This window comes from Molossus molossus, unplaced genomic scaffold (assembly GCF_014108415.1).
Source record: "Molossus molossus isolate mMolMol1 unplaced genomic scaffold, mMolMol1.p scaffold_m16_p_6, whole genome shotgun sequence".
Taxonomy (NCBI): Eukaryota; Metazoa; Chordata; class Mammalia; order Chiroptera; family Molossidae; genus Molossus; species Molossus molossus.
In genome coordinates, this window is record NW_023425399.1 from 25,943,412 (window position 1) to 25,969,333 (window position 25,922).

The 25,922-nt window shown below is 49.3% G+C and overlaps 1 protein-coding gene across 1 annotated transcript in view; it reads left to right on the top strand.

Annotated features, from left to right (window-relative positions):
• The first annotated feature begins 723 nt into the window (after positions 1-723).
• TGM3 (transglutaminase 3) overlaps positions 724-25,922 on the top strand; it is a 53,357-nt gene continuing 28,158 nt past the window's right edge. The window contains exons 1-6 of the mRNA XM_036244758.1: positions 724-728; positions 3,339-3,424; positions 22,505-22,614; positions 23,107-23,311; positions 23,647-23,889; positions 24,775-24,893. Of these exons, the coding sequence (XP_036100651.1) occupies positions 724-728; positions 3,339-3,424; positions 22,505-22,614; positions 23,107-23,311; positions 23,647-23,889; positions 24,775-24,893 (768 nt within the window). The remainder of the gene's footprint in view (positions 729-3,338; positions 3,425-22,504; positions 22,615-23,106; positions 23,312-23,646; positions 23,890-24,774; positions 24,894-25,922) is intronic.

Sequence of the window (25,922 nt, forward strand, 5' to 3'; positions counted from 1 at the left end):
TATAATGGAGGTTTGTTCAGAGGTAAGGGGTCCATGGGGCTTTTTGAGTACTGAGTAAGTGGCCCCTGTGTCGACTAGAAAATCGAACGGTTGGCCCCCAACTGTCAAAGTTACCGTAGGCTCCCGAGGGCCAAGTTTGTAGGAGCCTCGGCCTCTTCATTCTTGGTCTTCAAAGAGGATGCCAGGGGAGTCATGAGCCTGTTCTCTGTCCTTCTCCATGATCCCCTTGGGGCATTCATTCTTCCAGTGTCCCTTCCTTCACAATAAGCACATTGGTCCTCGTTAAGGGGAGGCCTTCCTTTGTTTTTTGTTTTCTTGGGGTCCGTTCTTATAGCGACCTTGTGGAGTTACTTTTCCGCCCTGGGTGGCTAGTAGAATTTTAGCTAGCTGCTTCGTCTGGCCCGTTACGGGATCATCCCTGTTCTGGAAGACTTTTAGAGCAATTTCTAACAACTTACTAAGATTCTTTTCTTCAAATCCTTCTATCTTTTGTCATTTCTTTCTGATGTCTAGGGCCGACTGGGAGACAAAAGCTACGTTAACAATACGTTTATTCTCATTTGCTTCTGGGTCTAAGGGAGAATAGGTCCGGTAGGCCCCTAAGAGTCTTTCTAGGAAGACTGCAGGAGATTCATCCTTGCCCTGTAAAACCTCACGTATCTTATTAAAGTTTATGGGCTTCTTAGCTGCTGCCCTTGGACACCTAAGCAGAGACTGGCGCTAATGGCGTAAGGCTCCCTGCCCTGCGTTGGAGTTGGGATCCCAATTAGGGGGAAGTGTGGGGAGTTGTTCCTCTATTTCTTGGTGGTACACTTGGGTGTCCCCTTCCCCTAAAAGGCCTTTTGCCGCTTCCCTATATATTCTCCCTCTCTCTTCTGATGTAAATAACGTCTGCAAAATCTGTTGACAATCGTCTCATGTTGGTTGGTGGGTACGGAAAATAGTCTCCATCAAGGAGATTAATTCTTGGGGCTTCTCCGAAAAGGAGGGGTTTTGGCGTTTCCAGTTGTATAAATCACTAGTTGAAAAAGGGACGTGGATATAACGCTGTCCTGGACGTGCCCCTGGCTGTGGGCACCTCACGGAGAGGCAACACTGGAACGGAGGAGTCTGGGATTTCTTCCCTTTTACTGTAAGGGGTCCTCCACGGGTATGCGGGGGACCATCTAAATTCGGGGGAGGAGCCAATCGATGGGCCTCAGGAGGTCCCCGTGGATAAGGGGGAGGGTTTAGTAGCCCCTCTATCGGGTCCTCCGGCAACACCGCAACACCGGATGGAGCCTGTCCTTAGGGCGTGGCTCTGGCGGGGGACTTGTCCAGGGTTTTTCCGAGCTCTTTGAAGATTGTTCGGGAGGCAATGTCCCTTTAGGTCTGGGGCAGCTAGCATAACAGTGTGGCCCCCAATTTTGGCTTTCATTTCTTTCCCCTCCATTTCTGAGGGTGCTAGGCACTTTCTTAGATAGCCCGGTTTGTCATGGGCTATATCTATCCACACATCTATACATATATATTTGTTAGTCGGGGTGTGGCACACAGGGTCCTGAGGAAGCCTGGGTCTGCTGGCTTCCCGTGGTCACAGGGACGCTTAAAGAAGTCAGAGAAGTTACTCAGCATGCATTGGAGCGGGTTCGGGCCTTCGGGTCGGCTTGCCCCATTCTGTAGGAAAGAAAAGTAGCCGGCACACGACAATAACAACACAGACAATAACAGACGGTGGACGCCCACTTTCATTCATACACCAACCATAAGCCGGACCGGCGTCCGGTCCCGACCGGGGTGAGGCAGTTCTGCGGCGACCCGCCTGCTGAACCCCCGATACAGTTCCTCGAGGGAACAACAGAAAACAGACCGAAAGGGATGGTGTTTCCCTTACCTCCAGATGTCCTGGGACGGATCCGAAAAGCTCGTAGTCAAATCGAAAGCCAATTTGAGGCGAAGGGATATGGAGGCTTCCTTCCCCTAGTCCGAGGAGGTCTACCCCAAAGGGAGGTGGACCTCGCGGGGATCTCGGTGGGGCCTCCAAATGTTGTAACCCAGGAGAATCAACCTCACTCAGACACAAAGTCATTTTGAATATTAGGAGCTTTATTACCTGCGCAGGGACTGCAGCCAACCTTCTCAGAGGAGAACTGCAGCACCCCGTAGCAGACTTTCAGCCCTTTTATAATCAGGGTTAAACAAGTACTAATTAGTAAGTTTGTGACAGAGACGGATACGGATATCAGCAGTTAGCCAGGTGCAGTACATATATTCTTAACAGTTTTATGGGGTAAAAAGAAGCTTCAGTTTCTCCTTATCAATTTGTTTACAGAACATGCAGGACATTCTGGCCCTAAGGCCATCATTGTCCTCCTTTTATCTGAAGGATGTTACTTTTTGAATTCCCAGTGGAGGTCAAACTCCGGTTAATTTCGGGGGGGGGGGAGCTAAAGCTGCCTATAACAAGGGACAGAGAGGGAGAGAGTATGAGAGAGAGAGAAACATCGACATGAAAGGGACACATTGTGTGGCTGCCTCCTGCACGACCTCAACAGGAGCTGGAGACAAATCGCAACCAAGGTTTGAGCCCTTGACCCCGCGGCTTATTGGTCTGCGGGCCAACGCTCTAACTGCTGAACCCAACCAGCCAGGGCCCAGACTTTTCATTTAGTAAGAAAAATCAAATTTCTGTTTGCTTACGCCACTATTTCTCGGGTCTCGGTTTCTTGCCATCAATTGAAATTTCTAACCATGCGTATTCAGGAAAAACATTCAATGAGCATAAAAACGCAGCGTCTTTGTTTCCTCAACCACCAGCCTCATAGTTTCCCTCCCCAGAGTAAAGCACTGTTAGCAACTTCTTTTACCTCTTTCCAGATATTGTGTAAGAACATACAAGTATATACGTGTCTATTTTTTTCAAGGCTCTTTTGATGGTGATTTAAATCTAGAATCCTAAAATCTCAGAGTGGGGTGCCGTGAAACAGATGGAAATCACTTGGCTCAGAGATTCTCGGGGCAAGTCGGAGGCTGGGTGGAGGTGGCCACCCTAGTCGACAGTCGCTGTGTCCGAGGAGAGGTGTTCGTGATGCAGACCTACCGACTTAGACCAGACTCCTCACTTCCCAGGGTGTCCATGTGGAACCTAAGTCTCCAGGTACCTAATTTAGTTCCAACTTCACTCAAGTGCAGTCATCGAGGACGGAGACTCCAAGCCTGAAGTCTCCCTCACTGCTTTGCTGCGGAGCAGAAGGTGAAGAGAGGACACGTGCTCGGGGCCTACGGGAAGCCGAGCATGGCTAAGAAATTCTTTATTTGGTCCTGTGTGGTAATTGACCTAAATTTTCACGTCCTTCTAGGTTCCCTGTACACAAGTGCTATGAATATTGCCGCATGTCTAAGAGCAGGCCTGATCTGGACTTTCCAGACTTGACGGTCCAGAGACGTGAGCAGGGCCATTCCCAGATCTTCCTCCTTCCGGGTGTCCTGACTCTATTCCGGCAGAGAAGGTCCTAGCATCTTTAGCAATCACTCTTCCTCTTTGAATTTACTAACTTCCTTGCTGGGAAGGCCCATGTGAATGCAGGACGAGCCTTAGCCCTCTGCAGTTTATAACTTTTTTATAATGGATGCATAAAACTGAGATCTCACTCTGTTACATGGGAAATTCCTACTTGTTCTTGAGAATTAAAGAATTGTAGTATCAGATAAACGTGGGGAAGGCCAAAATTGCCGATCCAATGCAGCCAAGAGCCAATCCTCAAACTGTAAGATAGTTCACTAATAAGTTGGCTAATGCTGAATCCATTTTACTGAGTGTATTCGGTATGCAACAGGAACAAGTCAGGAAGGAAAGTGCACGCTGTGCCCTCATTCACAGCTGCCCCGTCTGAAAGGCACAGACAAGTGTGACGACTCAGCTGGACGGTCAGGGGGTGGCCGGCAGCTCCGGCCTCTTTCACGTGTTGCTCTCCTACCTTTTCTCTGCGGAGAATGCCCTTTTTTTCTTTCTTGTTATATAATTTATGCATATTCATTATAGACACAAAACAATTCAGCAAAACAAAACCAGGGAACACTATTTGGATTTTGTTTTTCCATATTCTAAGCTTTTAAAATTCCTACATTTGCCATAAAGAAACGTCAACATTGGATTGTCCTATGCACAATGTACAAATCTACTTGTATATTATTATATATCATTAACATCTTTCTGTCACAACATGGTCAATTTTTTAGAAAAATGAAAATGCGTTGCCCAACCAATGTGGCTCAGTGGATTGAGCACCATCCAGTGCACCAAGAGGTCCCGGTTCAATTCTCGGTCATGGCACATGCCCGGTTTTCGGGCTCGATCCCCAGCAGGGGTCCTGCAGGAGGCAGCCAATCGATGTTTCTTTCTCATCAATGTTTCTCTCTCTCTCTCCCTTCCTCCCTCCCCTCCCAAAAAAATCAATAAAAACATATTTAAAAAATAGAAATATGTTGTCTGACTATTAAAAGTATGTTATCATTGTAAAAAATTGAGAAAATATAGAATTGCATAAAGGATCCGGATTATCTTTTGATACATCACTGTTTACATTCTACTATAGAGCTTTCCCCACTCACCACACCCCCTGGACAGCCCTTCACCCCTACCCAGACCAGGTGTCTTCGTAAATCAAATTTATGTTTAAGCGGATGGCAAAAATACAGTAAAGCACCCAGCCTACAAGTCACTATAACGCATCCAGCACTCATGTGATTTTGAACATACTTTTTCCTTAAATCCATTTATTATTGGTGCCTGACATGAGGTGGCAAAGAAGGAGCATAAAAATTGGAATCCCAAGTTTTAGGTTGGAGTTCAGCTTCTGCTGAGACAGCCTGTCTGGGCATCTATTTTCTCCCTGTGACGTGGCAGCTGGGTAAGGATCAGTGAGACTGTGACTACAAAGGCAAATTTTGTGACAACTGTACAAATGTTTAATGATGTTAATAATATTTGCTACTATTGATAATGTTGAAAAATAGTTCCCCAATCTTGCATGCCCAGCTCCTTAGGCCTTTTCCTAAAATGGATTTCTCAACAGAATGGAAGGGACTGAAATAAGACAGCAGAAGGGCCGAGTTCAGGGAGCTGGGACGCCTGCATTTCCAGGTGATTTGGCCCTCAGTGTTCTCATGGGTAAAAGGAAGAAACTGGACAAAATGACCCCTACATTCTCTTCCTGCTCCGAGATGCAGGTCAGTTGTCCTGTGATCTTAGGTAAATCATTTCTCTGAAGGCCTTGGCTTCTTATTCATAAAATAAAAGGGTTGGGCTGGATGATCTCTCTGATCTGTTTCCCTTCTGAGAACTTACTTACACAACCCTGGTGACCTGCCCTCTGTCTTCCCTGTTTCCTAGGGTGCTGTGGGTGCCAGCCTGCTTGTGGAAACTACCACTCAGCCTCCAGGCGTGGCCTCAGAGCTCACAGGTGGTGGGCTGTGGTTTCTTCCCTTCTCTCTGTTTGGTTTTTCCGCTGCATGCTCATGAATGGCCAAGTGACAGCTTAAATCAACCCTCCGCCACCGTGTGAGCCAGGGCTGCCCACTGATTTACTTCCCCCTGCCCCAGGATTAAGCACCCTCGTTCTGTTTCGGGGTGGAGTCGGGGCCTGCCTGGCCCTTTCCCACGTCCCCGGATGCGGTGTGCTCTGGATAAACTCATGCAGTCTTTTCCAGGGTCAGCAGCACACCCTCCTCCACGCTGTCTCCTCCTGCCCGGAATGCTTCTCTCTGTGATCGGTTCTTCAGGGAATGCCTGAAATGCCTTCTCCAAAAATCATTCTTCTTTATCTCCAAAATCTGTAATCATCACTCCTTCTGAATTATTTCGAGGAGTGGTATGCACCTCTTTTTTCGTTTTCATCAGTTTCTCTCTTTTAAAAGAAAGCTGCATTGCTCCCTGCCTGTCTCCTCCAGGGCTGGGTGCCCCACGTCATACGAGCAGCGTTGGACGAGATGAGAGGGACTTTCATACATCTGCCCTTCCTCCAAGGTCTGGCACCTTCACGTCGAGGCTTTGCCATGAGTCTCAGCAGGGCCCTGGCTCCCTGTTCAGTGGAGTTACTAACACCATCATCACTAGTATCAGTAAGTCATAACAGTCTCCTGAATGAAAGACCCGGTTTCACTGGGCTGGTGGCTCATCAGAGACAGGGAGGCATGAATGGGGTTTTGCTGTCAGGATGACCTGGGTTCAGACCCTGACGTTGCTATTTGTTTCTTGGTTACTTGCCATAGTGCGTAGCTTCTCTAAACCTCTGGTTTCTTGTCCATAATAGGAAGTAGCAACGTCGTCCCTATAGGGTTGGCATGAGGTTTGGAAAGTAACTGGTGTGAAACCCTTAGCACAGAGCCTGGCATCGGGAAATGGTGGCCAGCCTTGCCGACTCATGCGCTCTCCTCCCGAAGAACCTTCTCATGAACAGATTAAAAAAAATTTTTTTTTAATCCTTACCTGAGGGCATTTTTCCATTTTTTGTTTAGATAGAGTGGGAGGGAGAGAGAGGATGAGAGAGAGAGAGAGAGAGAAACATTGATGTGAAAGGGACACATCGAGTGGCTGCCACCCACACAACCCAACCAGGGCCGGGGACAAACTGAAACCGAGGTACATGCCCTTAGTGGGAACCAAACCCGGGTCTCTCTGGACTGCAGGCTGATGCTCTAACCGCTGAGAAAAACTGGCCAGGGCGATTTTTTATTTTATTATTATTTTTTATATTAAATGTATTGGTTCATAGGATCATATAGCTTTCAAGTACACATTTCTATGATACATGATCTGTATATTGCACTGTGTGCCCACCATCCAAAGTCAGACCATGTCCATCACCATATATTCACCCCCCTCTACCCTAGTAGATTTTTTTTTTTTAAATATTCACCCAAGGATGTTTTTCCATTTATTTTTAGACAGAGGGAGGGGGAAGAAAGAGAGAAACATTGATGTGAGAGAGACACATCGACTGGTTGCCTCCTGCATGACCCCAATCAGGGCCAGGGACTGAACTGTAACCAGGGTATGTGCCTTTGATTGAAATCAAACCCGTGACTCTTTGGTCTGCACGCCAATGCTCTAACCACTGAGTCAAACTGGCCAGGGCACCCTAATAGATTTTAAAATTTTTATTTTTATTTAAATATACCAGGTATATTTAAATAAAAATAAGATCTTTTAATCTTGTGTTGGTTATATTAGTTTCAGATTTACAATTCAGTGATTCAACGTTTTGATACTTTACACTGTGATCCCCCACTAATTCTGGTCATCATCTAACTGACTTAGATTGGGTATTATTTGATCAGTGAAACAAGAGGTCCAGAGGTAGGGAAGTCAGTGAATCTTGTCATTTTCTTTTGCTTTTTTTTATTAATAAGTTTTTTATTTATTTATTATTTTTTTTAGCGAGAGAAAAAAAACATCAATGTGAGAAATCAATTGGCTGCCTCCTGCATGCCCCCTACGGGGATCGAGCCACAACCCGGACATGTGTCCTGACCGGGAATTGAATCAAGACCTCTCAGTCCATGGGACAATGCTCAGGCCACTGAACTACACCAGCCAGGCTTGTTATTTTCAATGGGCTTTTATGTATGTCATCTAATGATTCCCCAGAATGCTCTAGAGCAGCAGTTCTCAACCTGTGGGTCGCGAGCCCTTTGGGGGTTGAACGACCCTTTCACGGGGGTCGCCTAAGACATAACAGTAGCAAAATTACAGTTATGAAGTAGCAACGAAAATAATTTTATGGTTGGACGTCACCGCAACATGAGGAAGTGTATCAAAGGGTCGCCGCATTAGGGAAGTTGAGAACCGCTGCTCTGGAGGGTGAGTAGGGCAGGCGTCATTATACCCATTTTTCAGAGGAGAAAACGTAGGCACAGAGAGGTTAAACTATTTGCCCAGAGCCTGTTTGACTATAAAAATAGGTGCTCCTGGTAAGTTAGAATGTGTCTTTGAGATTTAAACTGTATTTGCTGGGTTCATTGCAAACCTTCTTTCTACAATACACTGAAATGATCAGGTAGAGGGGAGAGAATTGTGTTCAACCTTAGAAATGACGAGATCTGGATACAGATGAAACAGGGAAATGTTCCAAGCAGAGACATTTTATAAATAGGTGTAGAGGCAGGCACAGTCTAGTCGGGTTCCAGTGAAAATGATTAGACGTGTTTTGCTGCAGAGTTCACGGCAGAGTGGTAGAATATAAAGGAATTAAGGCTGAATACACACTGGAGAACCTTGAATGCAACACTAAGGAGCTGAAGCTATAGCAGGCCATGGGGAGCCATTGAGTGGAGTAACATGATCTCATGATGTGAGAGGCCTCCAAACCGTGACTCACCCAGAATGGTTGAAGAAACGAATGTTTAACCTGGGAAAGAGAAGACCTCTCGGGAGGGTGGGGGTGTTTGCCAGGCTTAGGGAAGAACATGAGCATTTTCAGGTGCAGGAAGAAACAGTCTAGTTTCATGTGGACTCTGAGAGATTGGCAGGAGGCAGAGCGGGCCCGTGGTTAGAAGCTCTCCGAGACAGATTCTCAGCTCAGATGAAGAACTTTCTGGTCCTTTCAATGCACTTTTTTTTTTTTTTAAATCCTCACTAGAGGATACTTTTCCATTGATTTTCAGATAGAGTGGGAGAGAGGAAGGGAAGGAGAAAGAGAGAAACATCGATGTAAGAGACAACATTAATTGGTTGCCTCCCACATGACCCCGACCAGGGCCAGGGATCGAACTGCAACCGAGGTATGTGCCCTTGACTGGAATAAAACCTGAAACTCTTTGGTCCACAGGCCAACGCTCTAACCACTGAGCAGACCGGCCAGGGCCTTTCAATGCACTTTAACCCCAGTTTACTGAGAGCCCACGACATGCCCTGGGCACTGAGATGCACTGGGGTTGGGACCAAGTTCCTGCCCTCACAGAGCTCCTAGGAAATGGGGAAGACGCACCTTAACGAGAATCACCCCGGAAATGAATGTTACAACCACAACTGGCTGTTCGACAGGTGTAATTCCCTGTCACTGGAGTTTCCAAGAGAAATGTGTCAGAAAAGGAGACTCTTGAGCTCTGAGAAAGGTGAGGTCGATAACTTCTCATGAGATTCTGTGCTTCTCCAAATGTTGCAAAATCTTCAGTAACCCTAAATCCCTTAATTAGAAGGAGATAAAAAGGCAAAGATCAATTAGCGTGTTCTTTTTCAAAAAGCCCATATTTGCATGCTCCATCCTAACTGGGGTTTGAGGTGCAGAGAGTGTGGCCAAGCAGGAATTTCATCCTGCATGTAGCTGGGTGACTCCACCTATGAATTGAAAATCATTTAGCTGCAATTGTGACATAGTGTGCAAATTACGGCCCGCCTGCAGCTTGGGGCTGCGGCCCTGGCGCAATCCTCAGGCAGCTAACATAAAGACTCGGGGCGGTCGGGCAGGGCCCTGCTGAAGTTAGCAGGCTACAGAGCAGCAGGGGGAGAGGCAGGAAACCGGGGCCCCAACCATTGGTGCAACACCACCCTGTCTACAGAGGAGTATCACATCCAGATTTCAGGGCTTTGAGCCTCACTCCAGTCCTGGCATGCGTGTGGGTAGGCTGATAAGGAAACTGAGGCTTCAAGACATAAAAGGATTCTGCCAAGGTCACAGTGGGCAAGCCACAGAGCCCAGCTTTTAGCTGGGGTCCTCTGATTCCAGTGTGGGCATCTCTCTACCCCGCAGTCAGTGGTCAGGCACCGCTGCCTACACGTGTGGTTCCATTGCAAAATCTGCAGCACTCAGGAGTTGGACTTCCTGAGGGATAAGAAGAAGGCTAACACCTTCAACACTAACGTTACCCTGGGCAGTGCCAGGTGCTGTGCTAAGCATTTTGCAGTCAGCATCTCCTTTAGTTTCACAGTAATTCGACTTCAGTTTCACAGATGAGGAAGCAGAGACCCTGAGCGGTGAGGTGATTGGCAGAACCATAATTGGATACCTACATCTGTGTGATCTCAGGGGTCCTCTCGAAGGACAGCACTGCCTCCCTGTCACCTCTGCCGGTGGCCTTGCCAAGTCATTGAAAGGCATGCCTCGGGTCCCATTCTTCCCAGCCCCCAGGCCAACAATAACAACAGTAATAATAGTAAGCAAACCCCTCTGTTTCTCTATAACGTACTTGAGAGTGTGCGGGGCACTTTTATACCCATTCATCCCATTTGATTCCCACAGTTCTTGGGGTTTCTGGCAGGACTGACTGGCCACAGGACGGCCATGTCCACATCCCAGCTTATGCCATGGAGGAGCCCAGACCCACACTCCAACCTTTGAATCAGGGTCCAGCACTCCTTGCCACATACCTCTCTACCCTCTCTCTTCTGGGTCATCTGCCAGAGCCAACAGTGGTCATTCTGGTGGCACGGGTGCAGAGCACCTCTCTCTTACAGTCACCAGAAGCCTGGGAGCGACGGGGGTCCCACCTCTTAGGCAGCTGACCTCCAGTTAAGTAAACAGGCTCGGGAATCCCTCACACAGGGAAGGGAATCTACTGGTTGCAGAGATTCATGTTCACCCGTGTCTTCCCCCTGACAAATAGCAATAATAGTCCTTATGTCCTAGGCTTGATATGAAGATGGAAAAGGGTAATATATGTGAAGTGTTCAGCCAGTGTCTGCCCACAGTGAGCACTAAATTGATGGCAGTTATTTCCATCTTACGGTGAGTGATTGACTCACATGTTCAATTATATGTGTGTTCCTGTGGGGTGGCCAGTCCATGCTAAGTTCTGAGATGTGAATACGATTCAGCCTGTGCCTTCAAAGAGGTCAGTTTAGGGATGGGGGCAGATGGAAACAGATCATAAACAAAATCAGGTGGTAACAGAAGTCCGACAATGTGCAAGATGCTATGTGGGGAGAGAGGACGTAGATTCTTCTTTTTCCAACCCACCTGTCTATTCAGTCTCCCCTTTCTCAAGATCCAATGCCCCCACATTTTACTAAAGACCTTATCTTGTCATGATGGAACTGGGTCTTCATTCCCACTCCAACTCTGGGGGAAGCCTTGAGAAATTTCCGCAGAGCACCTCTCTCTTACAGTCACCAGAAGCCTGGGAGCAACGGGGGTCCCACCTCTTAGGCAGCCGACCTCCAGGTTAAGTGAACAGGCTCTGAAGTCACTCACACAGGGAAGGGAATCTACTGGTTGGGAATCCTCAAAGTATTATCAATTTTGATTTGTTTAATGTTTTTATTGATTTTTTAGAGAGAGAGGAAGGGAGAGAAATAGAATCGTCAATGAGAGAGAGATGCATTAACATGTGGCTGCCTCCTGCACACCCCCTACTGGGGAATGAGCCACCAAGCTGGGCAAGTGCCCTGACAGGGAATTGAACCAGCGACCTCTTGGTGCATAGGTTGCTGCTCAACCATTGAACCACCCCAGATTTACCAGTTTTTAAATCTCCCTTGTCTATCATAGAAAATGTCAGTACTTATAAATATTCACAATAGGATATTTGAAATCTATATCCCCTTAAAACAACACGCAAGCAAACAAAAAACGAAGGAAAACAGAATCCCTCCTCTCCCTCCTTTTTTTCACCAGTGTGGAGCCTGGGCCCAGAGAGCATCAGTGACATACCCTCCAGCCTTGCAGAGAGCATGTGGCAGAACTGGGTAAAACCATGTCACCACTACAGATCAGTGGCTGTCCCTGCTGCCTCATTTAAAAGATCTGGAAACAGCCCAGATGCCTATCAGCAGATGAGTGGATAAAAAACCTGTGGCACATTTACACAATGGAATACTACATGGCTGTGAAAAAGAAAATCTTGCCTCTTATGACAGCATTGATGGACGTGGAGACTATTAGCAAAGTGAAATAAGCCAGTCAGAGAAAGATAAAATACCATGTGATCTCACTTATATGTGAAATCTAATGAAGAAAATAAACTGCTGAGCAAAATAGAAACAGAGGCATGGAAACATGGAACAGACTGACAGCTGTCAGAGAGGAATGGGGAGGAAGGGGACTAGATGTAAGAAGGTGAAGGGATTAGCCAAATGTCATATATGCATAACCCACAGACAAAGACAATTGTTTGGTGATAGCCAGAGGGAAGGGGGGTGGGAGCTGGATGGGCAAAGGAGGGGAATATGGGAACATCTGTAATAGTGTCAACAATAAAAATAAAGTAAAAAAAAAAAAGAACAGTTTCTCCCCAATCTGGAATCAAACTGACATTCTAATCCAGATGGTACCTGGATTTAACCCATTGGGTCACATCTATGCACTTTTTTTAAAAAAATCTTCACCCAAGGATATGTTTTTATATTGATTTTTAGAGAAAAGAGAGAAACATCAATGTGAAAGAGAAACATCGATTTGTTACCTCCCATATGCACCCTGACCGGGGATCAAACTCACAACTGAGGTATGTGCCCTGACTGGGGATCGAACCCGCCACCTTTTGGTGTACAAGACAATTCTCCAACCAACTGAGCCATGTGGCCAGGGTGACATCTATGCACTTTTGACTTGTATCACCTCATTTGATTACCCCCTCTACTTAGTGAGTTGAGAAGGGTGGGTGTGATTACCCCCAGCCACAGGAGGTTTCCAAGGCTTTGGGGTCCAGTGACGACCCAGCCAGCTTTGGAACTGAGTGTTTCTAACTCCAACCCAAATGCTCCTCTGGCTACACCGAACAGATGAGCCGTGCCCAGCGTCTCACATCCTCATACAGATGGAAACGACCGATGTGTGTGTATAGTGAGAAGAGACGAAGCGATCTTCTGCTTCTGGGTTTTGCGGAGACATTTCTTAGAGAGTTCTCAGCTCTGGCTCTGAACAAGATACTGAAAGGAAACCACAGCAACTTTTCCTAAGCCCTACAAACCAGAGAGTTGTTCGCCTGTGGGGAAAAAAATCATAAAAGTGAACTCTTTCTTTTTTTTATCTCCCCTCTGCTCCCCAAGCTGTGCTTGCACAAGCAGGGTGCCCTTCCATTGGGTGATAGGATGTCGTAAGGGAAACGCTTACAGGCACTACAGGAATGACCTGGTGCCTCGCCCACCTCATTACAATTTTAATTGGGGTGTGTAGGAGAGGCTTCTATAAATGGTAAGGCAATCCTCGGCAGCCTGTCTCCCCACTTCTTCCTGCCATTCCCAGTTGAGCCCCAAGAAGAGGAAGAGGAAAGTGAAACATGGCTGGTGAGTGCATGACTTCTCTACCCAGTTCTAGCTGGAAGCCCCCGTTTCTCCTGGGCCAGCTGGAGAGGCCAGTGTCCAGCTCAGGGCAGCGGCCCCGGGGGCTCCGCAGGCTGGATCTTAGTGTGTCAGGGCTCTGTTCTTTCTCAGTGGCTGCCTAGTCCCTCTAGCGTGGTCCCAGGGATAGAGCACATTTGGGATGTCGTCCTGAGTATTGGGCAGGGTATTCAATGCGGCGGGAGCTCACATCCCCTTCGACAGGTGGATAAGCTGCGCAGTGGCAAGCCAGCTGGTACCTGCTGCCCGTGTTCCTCCGTGCAGTTTCACCTGCTGTCAGTAACATAGGCAAAGAAAAGCGCATCTCGGAGCCATCAGTAAGTGAGAGTGTGACAGCCTGTATGTTTATTTAAAAGAAACCATTGTCAGCAGCACTGGAACGCGTCTAAGTAAACTACACCTTCGGAAGCGGCAGCAGCCTGTTTGAAAGCGGCTGGAGGAGCTGAAACCTCCCAGCAGCCGAGGCAGGTGTTCCAGACTCCCCAGAGCAGCGCCAGGGGAGGCGGGGGGATGAGAACGACAGGAAGCGCAGGTTCTTTAGCTCTGTGTCACTGCCGAGGGCTCGGGCTCTTGTTAGACAGCACCCCTGCTGCGCAGCATGCTGACTACTGCCTGTCCTGGGTGCTCAGCCTAGTGTGTCGTCAAGCCCAAACAAGGCATGAATCAAACCTGTGAAGTATCGTGAGTGGCAGCTAAGACCACAGGAAGGTTTGCCAAAGAAATCTCTAAGCATGTTGCAAACAGCGAATGCTGGTTACTTCAGGAGTCACAGAGACCAGGCCAGGGTGGCTGCCAAATGAACCCCACTGCCACCCCCCATCTCCTCCTGGGAACACGCAGCAACATGCTAGGCTGCTAAGAAGAGGAGCTTTGAGTCCTTAGACTTCCACGGACGGGATGTCAGCTGTCACCTAGGCCACCTCCCTCCTTCCAGGTGGGGGGAGGAGTTCCAAGAAGGTCTAGAGTCACTTAGAAAGTTGGTAGCAGCCCTGGCCAGTTTGGCTCAGCGGTTAGAGTGTCGGCCTGTGGTCCGGAGAGACCCGCGTTCGGTTCCCGCTAAGGGCATGTACCTTGGTTGCAGTTTGTCCCCGGCCCTGGTTGGTCGTGCGGGTGGCAGCCACTCGATGTGTCCCTTCACGTCGATGTTTCTCACTCTCTCTCCCTTCCTCTCTCTCCCTCCTATTCTATCTGTACAAAAAATGGAAAAATATCCTCGGGTGAGGATAAAAACAAAAAAAAAAAAAAAAAAAGAAAGTTGGTAGCGGAGCCCAGATGAGGTCCCAGCGTGCCCTTTCCCTGTGTCCTGTTACCAGAGCTGCGTGAGGACGTGATATCTAGGACACACGGCAACGCCATGCTGAACCTGGCTGCTGTTGGCGCCCTTACCAGCAGCTTCTGCGTTCGCTGCCACCTACGAGCCTCGGGTTCCCGACTGTAAGATGAAGGGCTTGACATAGATGGACTTTCAGGTCTCCTCCGGTCCTGACAACTCTCACCTTGAGAGGAAACCAGGGACAGAGAGGGATGGGCCCCAGCAGCGCTCACCCCCTGGGGGCCTGTGCGTGGGCCCTTGGATAGCTTCCCCTGTCCCGAGGGCCCAGCGTGTCAGTGCCTGTGAGTCACGGAGACGTTCACCTCTTAGAGCTCAACAGCTAAACCAACCAGAGATATTCTGAGGCCACAGCTGAACACAAACCATGGCTGGTTGGTAGAAACATTTTTCAAAGGTGGGGAGCAGACCAGTGACTACCTTTATGCCCTTCAATTTGCCACACGTGCAGCTCCTAGCTCAGCTCCTAGTCACTCAGCCAGAAGGTGCCCAGACGATGTCTCTTGAATGGATGAATGGATGTACCGGCCACCGAGGGGAAGGGGCCCCCGTAGGTGCCGTGGGGAACGCAGAGGTCAATGAGCTGTGGTCGCTGCCCTCCCAGAGCTCACACCGATCATGCTTGGTCGGGAGTAGTTTTGTGGGGTGAAGGGTTTTCTGGTCAGGGAGAACAGGAAATTAAAGGGGTGGGTCAGCGGGTGTGACCCAAGGGACTGTCAGGTCAACGCATGTTGGTTAGAGAGGACTGAGTCCAGCTCCCAATTTAAGCTTCTTGTTGGAATCAGCGGAGGTTCAGTTACTGCCTCTGGGTGGGGAGGGCAGCCCGGGCTAAGGGGGGGCTGGCGGGATGGACCTCCCCCCCCCCCCAGAACACTGAGCAACATGCATTTGAACTGGGTCCATTTATATGCAGATTTGTGTGTTTTTTTTTAATTGACCTTCACAGTTCAGACCTGAGTTGTTCAAGGGTCAGCTCCTCAGGTGGGAATCGTATGTGCAAAGGTATACATGGATTTTCAACTGTGAGGGCAGTCGGCACCCCTAACCCACCCAACCTGAGTGCCCCTGCCCGCCAACCCTGCGCTGTTCAAGGGTCAGCTGTAGTGTGGCACCCTCTGCCATGAGTCCCGAGCCCCAGGGTGGACAGACATGCAGGCTGTGAACACAGACTTTGGGCCCACTGTGGGGAGGACGCCCCATTCCTCAACCCCAAATCCATCTGGAGGCCCTGAGTCGGAGGCAGGGCCGTTGGGGCTCAAACATGAACCGCAGGCCTCTGCCTGCGAAAGTCTGGAACCTCCGTTCTGGGGACTAATGCTCTGGCCGCTGGGACAGTCCACTTTCTGCCCGCTGTCTTCCTGGGCAGAGCGCTGGCTTTGCTGCGGACACTGACCTTCTCTGGCCTCAGTCCTCAGTCTCGGGGGACCTGCGCACAGAACGTCTTTCCTGGGCGCTGGGAGCCCAGCGGCCTGTCTCCAGGGTTCCTGCCTCCTGGTCGGGAAAGTGAGGAGCGGGGCCTCCTGGCATAAAGTATCTATGGTCTCTGAAGGCAGAGAGCCCCCTGGGCGCTCAGCCCTTGTGACAGGACAAGCTGCCTCTCCTCCCTTCCCCCACCCCAGTCCCACCTGCTTCTTCCATGGGGGCAGCAGCTGCTCCCCATCCTCAGACACAGACCCGCCGGCAGGCAGCGGCACCACCTGGCAGGAGGGCTGGGCTGCCCATGTTCCACTTAGTCACCTGGGGTCACACACGGAGGTGGACGAGCCCACGGGATCCCAGGGCACATCCAGGGACAAGCTCTGGATCGAATCTCAGCTCCGTCCCTGACGAGCTGAGTGATCTTAAGCAGGTTACTTAGCCTAAGCGTCTCAGTTTCCTCATCTCTAAAACGGGGTTATTGTGGAATCCGACTCGTAGGTGCTCAGTCCACACAATTTATTAATTTGGGGGAACGTTTCATGAGCCGAAAGAAAAACCCTACGAGATGAAGTCCGTTTTCTAATTGAGGGCTATTCTCAGGGGAACCTCTCCCACTAAGAGCCTTCCTTGCCCCCTGCCCCCTGCATTTCCAGGTCCCCAGTGAGCTGTCTGTTCACCTCAGATAACTCTCCACTCTGCCCCCACCTGCTGGGCCGTCCTCCATGGGTGGGGCAGTCACTCTCCTCCCCAGGGCCTGCATGCCAGCCTAGGGTGTGAGCTGAAGTCAGGAAACTGTTTTCCCTGTCACTTGGGAGGAGGAAAGGAGGCCCCGGGGTCTTTGGTAGGGGCCGAGAGATAGGCTCCCATCATTCTCCTCTCTGGGCCTTATTCTCTTTGTAAAAAGGAGGCATTGATCCCCCGCCTCCTCCCAGAGCTGCTGGGTGGCTCAGGTGCGATAATGAATGTGAAAGAGTTTTTTTTTATCCTCACCTGAGGACATTTTTGCATTTATCTTCAGATAGAGCGGGAGGGAGAGAGGGAGGAAGAGAGAGAGAGAGAAACATCAACGTGACCGAGACATGAGTGGTTGCCACCCATGAGACCCCAGCCAGGGCCGGGGACAGACTGCAACCGAGGTACGTGCCCGTAGCGGGAACCGAACCCAGGACTCTCTGGTCCACGGGCCAACATTCCAACTACTGAAGCAAACGGGCCAGGGCTGAATGTGAAAGAGCTTTGATAGGTGTAACATGATATATCGATCTAAGGTTCATTCTGCGTCCTGGGTTTTTATTAGAATCACCAGGAGAGTTAAAAACAAATATATCAGTGCTGTCCCTACCCCAGAAATTCTCATGTAATTGGTCCACGGGGGGCTCAGGGCCTCTCCCGGTGACTCTTGCGCAGTGAACGTGGGACCACGCCTCTCAGCCAAGCTCTCAGCGGAAGGGACCGTCCAGGAGCCCTTCTTGTTCCCTCTCACCCTCACCGTGTCCTGCTGACACAGGCGGTGGGCTATGGGTGGCCCTTTCTCTCTGGCAGCTTCCTGGAACCATCCCAAGTCATCGCCACCCAGCCACCGTGGTTGGCTGCAGGGTGGCAGCTTGGAGCCCCACGTGCTCAGACAAAACTGGCTTCCAGCCTGCGCTTGGGTCCAGGCTCTGCCTCCGTGTGTGGTGTTTGGCAAACGATGTCACCTGACTGGACTTTCAAATCCCTCACCTGTGAAATGGGAATAATAACCTATTAAAGGACATAATGCAAGTAAAATGCTCAGCGCAGCGCCTGGCACAGCTGGTGTCCCCAGCAGCAGCCCATAAAAACGCAAACCCTCCTGTGTGGTTTTTGCCACTCTGTGTGGGATCCCAGGGGATTTGCACCCCCAACGTCTGGAGGCCCAGGTGCTAGTGATGAGGACGTGTTGGATCCCAATAATAACCCCACAAGGGAGGAGGTTTCACTGTCTCCTTCTATAGTTGGGGAAAGGACGATCCAGAAACACCGAGACCTTGTCCACGGCCTCAGCCTTCCGAACCACCAGTCCAGGGCTCCTTCACTTCATTCCAGGGCTCCTCACCAGCCCCTCATTCAGCCACCATCCGAACCCCCCAGTTTCTCTACCAAGGGTACCAAACAATCCCGCCCCTCGTGCTGCACGAGTACTGCAGATGTCTCAGTGGGGGAGAGAAGGAAGGTGGCGCGGGCGAGAGAGAGAAAGAGGTGGAGGCTGAGAGGAAAGCACTTGGTTCTGGGGAGATGTTCTGTGCCCGGTGGTGGGGGCAGGAGTGGGAGACGCTGCCTGTGCCCCGGGGACATGGGGAGGGACTCAGCCCCTCAGGGACCAGGATCTAAGACCTAGATTCTGGTCCAAGCTCTGCTTCTAAATGACCCTGTAACCTGGGCAGATGGTTTCCCCTTTCTGGGCCTCAGTTTTCTTACCTGTAATGTGAGACTATGGGATGACATCACTGTTTTTCAAGCTGCCATTTGTCACCCATTAGCAGGTTATAAATCAGTTTAGTGGACTGTGACCAGTAATTAAAATGAAGTAGAAGAGAACAATGCCAGTAAGAGTTAGTGTTGTTGTTGAAACTTTGGGTCAGGTATAGACCTGTGTATGCAGACACTGTGTAAAATGCATTTCTTTTTTTTTTTTTTTTTTTTTATAAATAGTTTATTTATTCTTTTATTGCTGAGTAGTAATTTATTGTATGGATAAGCCAGATTATACTTATCCATTTACTTGTTGATTTGGGACATTTGGGTTATTTCTAGTTTATAAATAAAGCAGCAAGGAACGCTTGTGTACGAATCTTTGTACGACAAGTGCTCTCATTGCTGTTGGGTACCTAGGAGTGGACTGGCTGTGTTACATGGTGGGTGTAGGTTTAACTTTTTAAGAAACCGCTGAACTATTTTCCAACATGGTTGTACATTTGACATTTCCACCAGCAATGGAAGAAGCGTTAGTTGCTCCACATCCTCACCAGTAAAGTGCGTTTCTTAAGGTGGTCTCTAAAAATGCTTGAAGGCAAAGTCTTTGCCTAGGGAATAAGGTCTGCCAAGTGGGGGAGACACGGCACTGGAGGCCCAGTGGTCACGTTGGGCCACCTGCCAGCAACTCTATGCTCTGGTCCTCCCAGGAACAGAGGGGAAAGCCCCGTCACTCACCCACAGCCAAGTCCTGCCGACCTGCCTGCTGCAGGTGATCTGTTCCAGACCGAGCTGACAAGGATCGAGACAGCTGACTAGTAACCCCCTTTCACAATCTGGAGTCTGTTCTGTGCATCTCATGTTACTCCTACCAAGGGGGGACCGCAGAATAAGCTGGGTGGTTGCATCATCAGGTATATGGGATGAGGTTCGGTTGTGAATGACAGTGAATCTCCAAATAACAATGGCTTAGAGAAATAAACAAGATGGAAGTTTACTTTTTCTTGACACTGTAGGTCCGGGCAGATAAGGCAGCCGCACAACCCCAGGGGCCCAGGCTCCGTGCCTCCAGGGTACATGTGGTCCAAGATGACCACCAGAACTCCAGTCCAAATCTCGCCCACAGTCCAGGCAGTGGGGTGGAAGCAGCCTAAGGATATTTGCCAAATGTTTTGAAAAAAGGTTTCCTGTTTGAAAAAAAGAATCAAGAACAGCTATTCGAACAAACACTTGCATAGAAACAGTTCATAGGAGTCAATAGGTAGAAACAACCCAAATGGCACTCAACTGATGGATAAGTAAACAAAACATGGTAAATAGATATACAGTCGACCCTTGAACAACACAGGTTTGAACTGCCGGGTCCACTTGTATGTAGGTTGTTGTCAATAAATACGATAAATGTATGTTCTCTTACATATGGTTTTTCTTTTTTTTTTTTATCCTCACCCGAGGACATTTTTTCTATTTTTTGTTCAGGTAGAGTGGGAGGGAGAGAGAGAGAGAGAGAGAGAGAGAGAGAAACATCGACGTGAAAGGAACACTTCGAGTGGTTGCCACCCACACGACCCAACCAGGGCCGGGGACAAACTGCAACTGAGGTACGTGCCCTTAGCGGGAACCGAACCCGGGTCTCTCAGGACCGCAGGCCGACGCTGTAACCGCTGAGCCAAACCGGCCAGGGCACATATGGTTTTTCTTAATACTATTTTCTTTTCTCTAGCTTACTTTATTATAAGAGTACAGTATATAATACATGTGACATACACAATATATATTCACTGTTTATGTTTTAATAAACATAAATAGCCAGCAGTAGACTATTAGTCAAATTTGGGGGGGATTCAAAAGTTATGCATAGATTTTCAAGTGTGCAGGGGGCCGGTGCCCCTTAACCCCCATATTGTTCAAGGGTCTACTGATAAATGCTATCACGTGGATGAACCTTGAAAACCTTGGCTTGGGGGGCTGGGCGAAGACGGTGACGGGAGCGAGAACAGTGACATGCAATAGATTGACGTGAGTCTAATGTGAGCCCTGCTTTTTCTCACCCTCCAGCCCAGAGCAGCTTTGCAGACCCCACAAGCCCTCTGATGGGGAGAAGGCTACTTGTGGAGGGGAGGGGCTCACTGGTGTCAGGAGAAGCAGGGATGACCTAGTGGGGACTTGCCAAGTGCCCTTTGTCTCCTTTCAGTGTCTCTGCAGCCAAGGCACCCTGGAGCTCAGTCTTTCCTTCGTCATTTTCCCCGTGGACAAGCCACTGGTCTCTGGGGTGAAAGGGCAAAGCCTCTGCCATTGGCACACCACAGCATACAGTGCCCAGCCCTTGCAGGGCAAAGGATTGGACCTGTTGAAGGGGAGGCAGGTGCCAGCTACAGAGGTGCAATCTTTGCATCCCTGTTCCTTTACCCCTGTGTTTGGAGAGGCTGCCTGGGGACAGTTTTTCTGCTCTCAGAGAGCTCAGGTCTGGGATGGTGAGCTTCGCCTGGGGAGAAGACGTGCATCGTTTTGTGTTTGGGAGGGGGGTGAAGAATCTCTGGGGGTTCATGTTATCTGAACCCCCATGTTCCTTAGGGCCCTTCTGTTTTCTAAAACAGAGCAAGGAATAAATCTCTACCAAATCTCAACTGGTAGGGTTCACAGCAGGTAGTGAGCAAGGTTGGGGAGGAGGCAGGGGTTTGACAGGTGTGGCCACTGCCCTTGAAAGAGCTAGTAGCTACAAGCCACACAGAGCTTGGGGTTGCCAGAGGGTGTCTAAGAGCTGGGCTGTCTCCACTCAATATTTACGTGCAGGAATGTTCGTCTTCTCGCCTCCCTCCCACTGTCCCTTCGTTCCTCCCTTTGCCCGTCCCTGCATTCGACAGATGCTTGTCAATTGCATTGAATGTTTTAGTGCAAAAACTTATTAATGTGTCCTGTCAATAATTACTTGTTGAATAAATGAATGAATGAATGAGAGCATGTGTGAATGAATGAGTCTTTAGCTCCCTGAGCTGGTGGCAAGATCACTTCCTGAGCCCCCCTCTCTGGGAGCTTTGTTTGGCTCACCACCCAGAAAGGCCGGATTTCACTTGAAAGAGTTTCTATGATGATCCCTTGCCCCTCTCCAAAGCTGTTTGCGGGGCGGGGGCAGGCCCAGGCCTGTCCTGGAGCCACACTTTTTTGCCTCGCCTTTCTCCTCCGGACACAGCCTTCGCTCTAGCCGAATAACATACCTGCTCTCCTGAGCTTGGCCTGCCTTCCCGTTGTCTGGAATGCAGGCTGCCCTTGCACCTGACACAGTCTCCTCTGCCTTCAAGGCCCAGCATTTTCATGAAGCTTTTTCTGATTCCTGCAACTGAAAGCGATTCTTTCCTGCCTACATCTCCTAGAACCGTTTATTGGGGAGATCGAATTCACCCTGTTCCATCACTCGCTATATGCTTGTCTTGTCCACTGCTGAAGCTCTTTGAGGGTTAAGACTTCTTTTCATACTGTTTACACTGCCCACGTTGTGCCTAACCGAGGGTCCTGCAAATAATAGGTACTCGCTATGCATTTATTGAATGAATGCCACATAGTCACCTTTTCTTGTGAACTGAAGCTTGAGCTGTATCGTGATAGTCATTGCATGACATTCGTTTTTGTTTCTTTGTTCACTTAAGTCCGTCAGTCACTTGTTATCTAGTTGTCCTAATGCCATCAACAATGTGCTAGACACCAGAATACAAAAATCAAGGAGGCGCATCCTGATGCAGAGAGAGACACATGTAAGGAGAAGTGCCTGGCGCTGGGACGGGCCTCTACCCTCTCACAGTTGTGGTCTCTCATAAAGACAGGAATCAGTTTGCTTTGCAGAGACATGGATGATGAAACAACTCAAACATTGCTCAGGGGAATGAAACTCTTTAAAGGTTTATATAGGCTCAGCTCCTCATACCTCATGGTACCTCTTATAAACGCATCTCAGCTGAGCTTCATCACATCCACAGTCGTGTGAGAAGAGGTGGGGAGGGACAGAGCGTTTCTAGGTGTTTGCGTTCAGGATGTTATCGGGAGATCTCACAGGCTTTGACCTGCTCCTTTAGGCTGCTCCTGCCAGTATTTGAACGTCCAACCTCTAGGCCTACAAATGCTGCTCGGAGTCATGCTGTCCTCCCCAGCACTGGAGGCCCAGGCCGGCACCAAGGTGTTGCACGTACAAAGTGCAAATAAGTATTTGCTGGATGCTGGAGTGGTAAAAGGGCCCTTGGTGTCTGGGAGATGCAAAGGGAAAAGCAAGCAAGCCAAACCAGGGTGGTGGATTTGAGAAAAGCAGCCTCCTCCCCAGTCTACTTGAGCCCCCATCCACCAAGGAATGGTGTTCAGGAAGGACAGAACGTGGGTGTTCTGGTTCCACAGTTCTCCCGGCTGGCTGGGCGAAGCTGCGCGGAGCACCGCTTGTTCCTTGAGGGCTGTGGCGGCTGGCCAGGCAGAGGTGGAGATGTTTGCGGTGGTGTGCACCGTGTATGCAGAGAACCAGCTGCCTGGAAGGGGAACAGGTTGTGAAGTTCTCACTGTGCTCAGGCCAGGTCTTTGGATTTTAATGTGATTTTTCCTAGAAGTTTGGCTCCGCCCCAACTAGTCCTGCCTAGAAGCTGTCCCTTTGAGAACTCATACCTTTCCCCATGCCATTATTCCTCTCCTTCAGGACTTAAGGTCCTCTCTTTTCCTTCTCACAGATTTGAAACCCCAAAATGTCAACTGGCAGACAACTGCCAACCGGCAGGAGCATCACACAGACGTGTACTCTAGCCAGGAGCTCATCTTGAGAAGAGGTCAACAGTTCACTTTTTCAGTGACCTTCAACCGATCTCTTAGATCTGGAGAAAATCTGGGGTTCATAACCTCCACAGGTACCTGCTCATTGCTCTCCCCTCCCACCACATGCCTGAGTAGCCCCTGGGGCTGTGCATCCAAGGGGTGGTGATGGTGACGCTGGCATCACTGGCTCTGGGCTCTAGCCCAGCTCAGCCATTGACTGGGCAAGTATCTGCCTGTCTCTGAGCCCAAGAGTCCTACTCTTCAAATCAAGAAGAATGTGGCCTACGTGGTCTGTCTCTCCAGTTGCTTCCTGCTCCATAATGTGGTGCTTCCTTGGATGGGCCTCTGCGGTTGTTTTGGAATCTGATCTGTCCCCACCATCTGGCCAGCACTCCTTGGTTTCCATTGACCCTTTCTTCTTTCTCAGGGCCCTACCCCTCAGAATCAGCCAGAACGAAGACTGTGTTTCCACTCTCCAATGGGGCAAGTGGTGGCAGCTGGTATGCACAGCTCCTGTCCCAGAGGGACAATACTCTGACCATCTCCATCTCCAGTCCTGCCAATGCGCCCATAGGATGGTACACGCTGGACCTGCAGATCTCCTCCCAGGGCAGTGACTCTACTCAGAAACTCGGGATGTTTATACTGCTTTTTAACCCCTGGTTGCAAGGTAGGCGCCTAACCACCACACTCCAGCCACCAGCTAAGCAATGCCCATGGAAAGGAGATGAGGGGGGTGGTTTTCATGGGCTCAGGTTTGATTAGGAAAAGTTTGTGGGATATGGGAAAATCAAAGAATCTAGAAGTCAGAAGCCATAAGTTGTATTTTTATTTATTTATTTATTTTTTATCCTCACCCGAGGATATTTTTCCATTTTTTGTACAGATAGAGTGGGAGGGAGAGAGAGGAAGGGAGAGAGAGAGAGAAACATCGACGTGAAAGGAACACATCGAGTGGCTGCCACCCGCACGACCAACCAGGGCCAGGGACAAACTGCAACCGAAGTACATGCCCTTAGCGGGAACCGAACCCGGGTCTCTCCGGACCGCAGGCCGACGCTCTAACCGCTGAGCCAAACTGGCCAGGGCCAGAAGCCATAAGTTTGAGTCCCAGCTCTATGACTTAACCAGCTATGGGAGTCTGGGCAGTCGCTCTACCTCTTTGAACCTCAAATCCCTCACCATAAAGTGGGGTTATTGCAGGAATCTCATGATCTTTTACAAATGGCACTGTGTGATGTAATGATAAGGGACAATGACCGCAGTACCACTCTGTACTGTAGAGATAGATTTTTCCCTAAAAGAGCAAGTGTCATTCTGGGTCTCATTTTCAGACTCTCAGATCATCCCAGCTTCTCTTTCAAACTCATAGCTCCCACAGTGTGAGTTGGAAACATTGTGGCTCCAGGCTTCCTTCCTCAGCGGAGGCTGGGGGAAGGCTGCCGACATGACTTGCTCCAGCTCTCGGGCCAGTACTCAGGAATGGGAGGAGGACTGGTCTCTATAGCCCTCCGCAGGAGTCTAAGCCCTGATATATGATTTCTGTGTCAAATAGCTGATGATGTCTTTATGAATAACAACGCTGAGAGAAATGAGTATGTTCTGGAAGATGCCGGTGCCATCTTTGTGGGAAGCACAAATCGAATCAGCATGGTTGGCTGGAACTTTGGACAGGTAAAAGGGTTATAGGGAGGCTGGAGGTAACACCCCTATTACTCAAGAAGCTCAGCAGCTGGCCCCACAGACCGGTGAAGGTTCCCAAGTCTGCCTATTTGCCTGCCCATCTATTCATTCATTCATTCATTCATTCAGAAAACATTTATTGACCACATACTATGTGCCAGGCCCTGCACAGTAAGGATACAGGAGATGAATAGGACAGATTTCTTGTCTTTAAGAGGGTCACAGTCTAGTGGGCAAAACAGACATATAATTAAATTGATGCAATGAAGTGCTATTAGTTTTACAATACACAGATGCGGACAAGGCCCAGGAGAGACACTTGGAACAAAAATGTAGTTCCTGTTCATTCATTCTGTGTGAGAATGTGATGGAAGTTCCTTGCTGTGTGCATTTAACATTCCAAGAGTCCATTACTGTGGCTGCCCCCCATCTGAGACCGCAGAGTCCCCAGGTTTACTCAGCCTAGACGGCATTCAGGGATTCCCCCACCACTTCTCTTCTGGGAGACAGATGAAGGCATTAGAACGGGGTAACTTGGGTGGGATGCCTTGGACATGCGGGGGAAGGTGGCAGGTGTATGTTTGACCTACCTCCAGACCCCATTCTGTAGTCAAACAGAGCACTTCTGTGATATATTTCCTATGTTGGGGTTCTCTGTCAAATTTCAATGGAAGGGAGCAGAAAGGGGAAAAAGTGGGTAAAGACATAGAATACATCCCGGGGTGGAAGAGGGGTTATTTTTGCGGGCGTGGTCTGGCAGGCCTCTCCTAGGAAGACACTTCTGATCAAAAACCTGAAGGAGGCAAGGCCGCGGGGTAGGCACCTTGGGGAAGAGTGTTGGAGGCAGAAGGAAGACCACTTACAAAAGACCCTAAAGCTTGGCCTCCGTTTGAGAAGCATTGACTAAAAATAAGTCTTGTGAAAATAGCTCCAAATACCTCTTTTAGCAAGATATTTTACTGTATTATTACTTCCCCAGGAGTCTAAATAATATGCTCAAGATCACAGAGTTAGATGGAA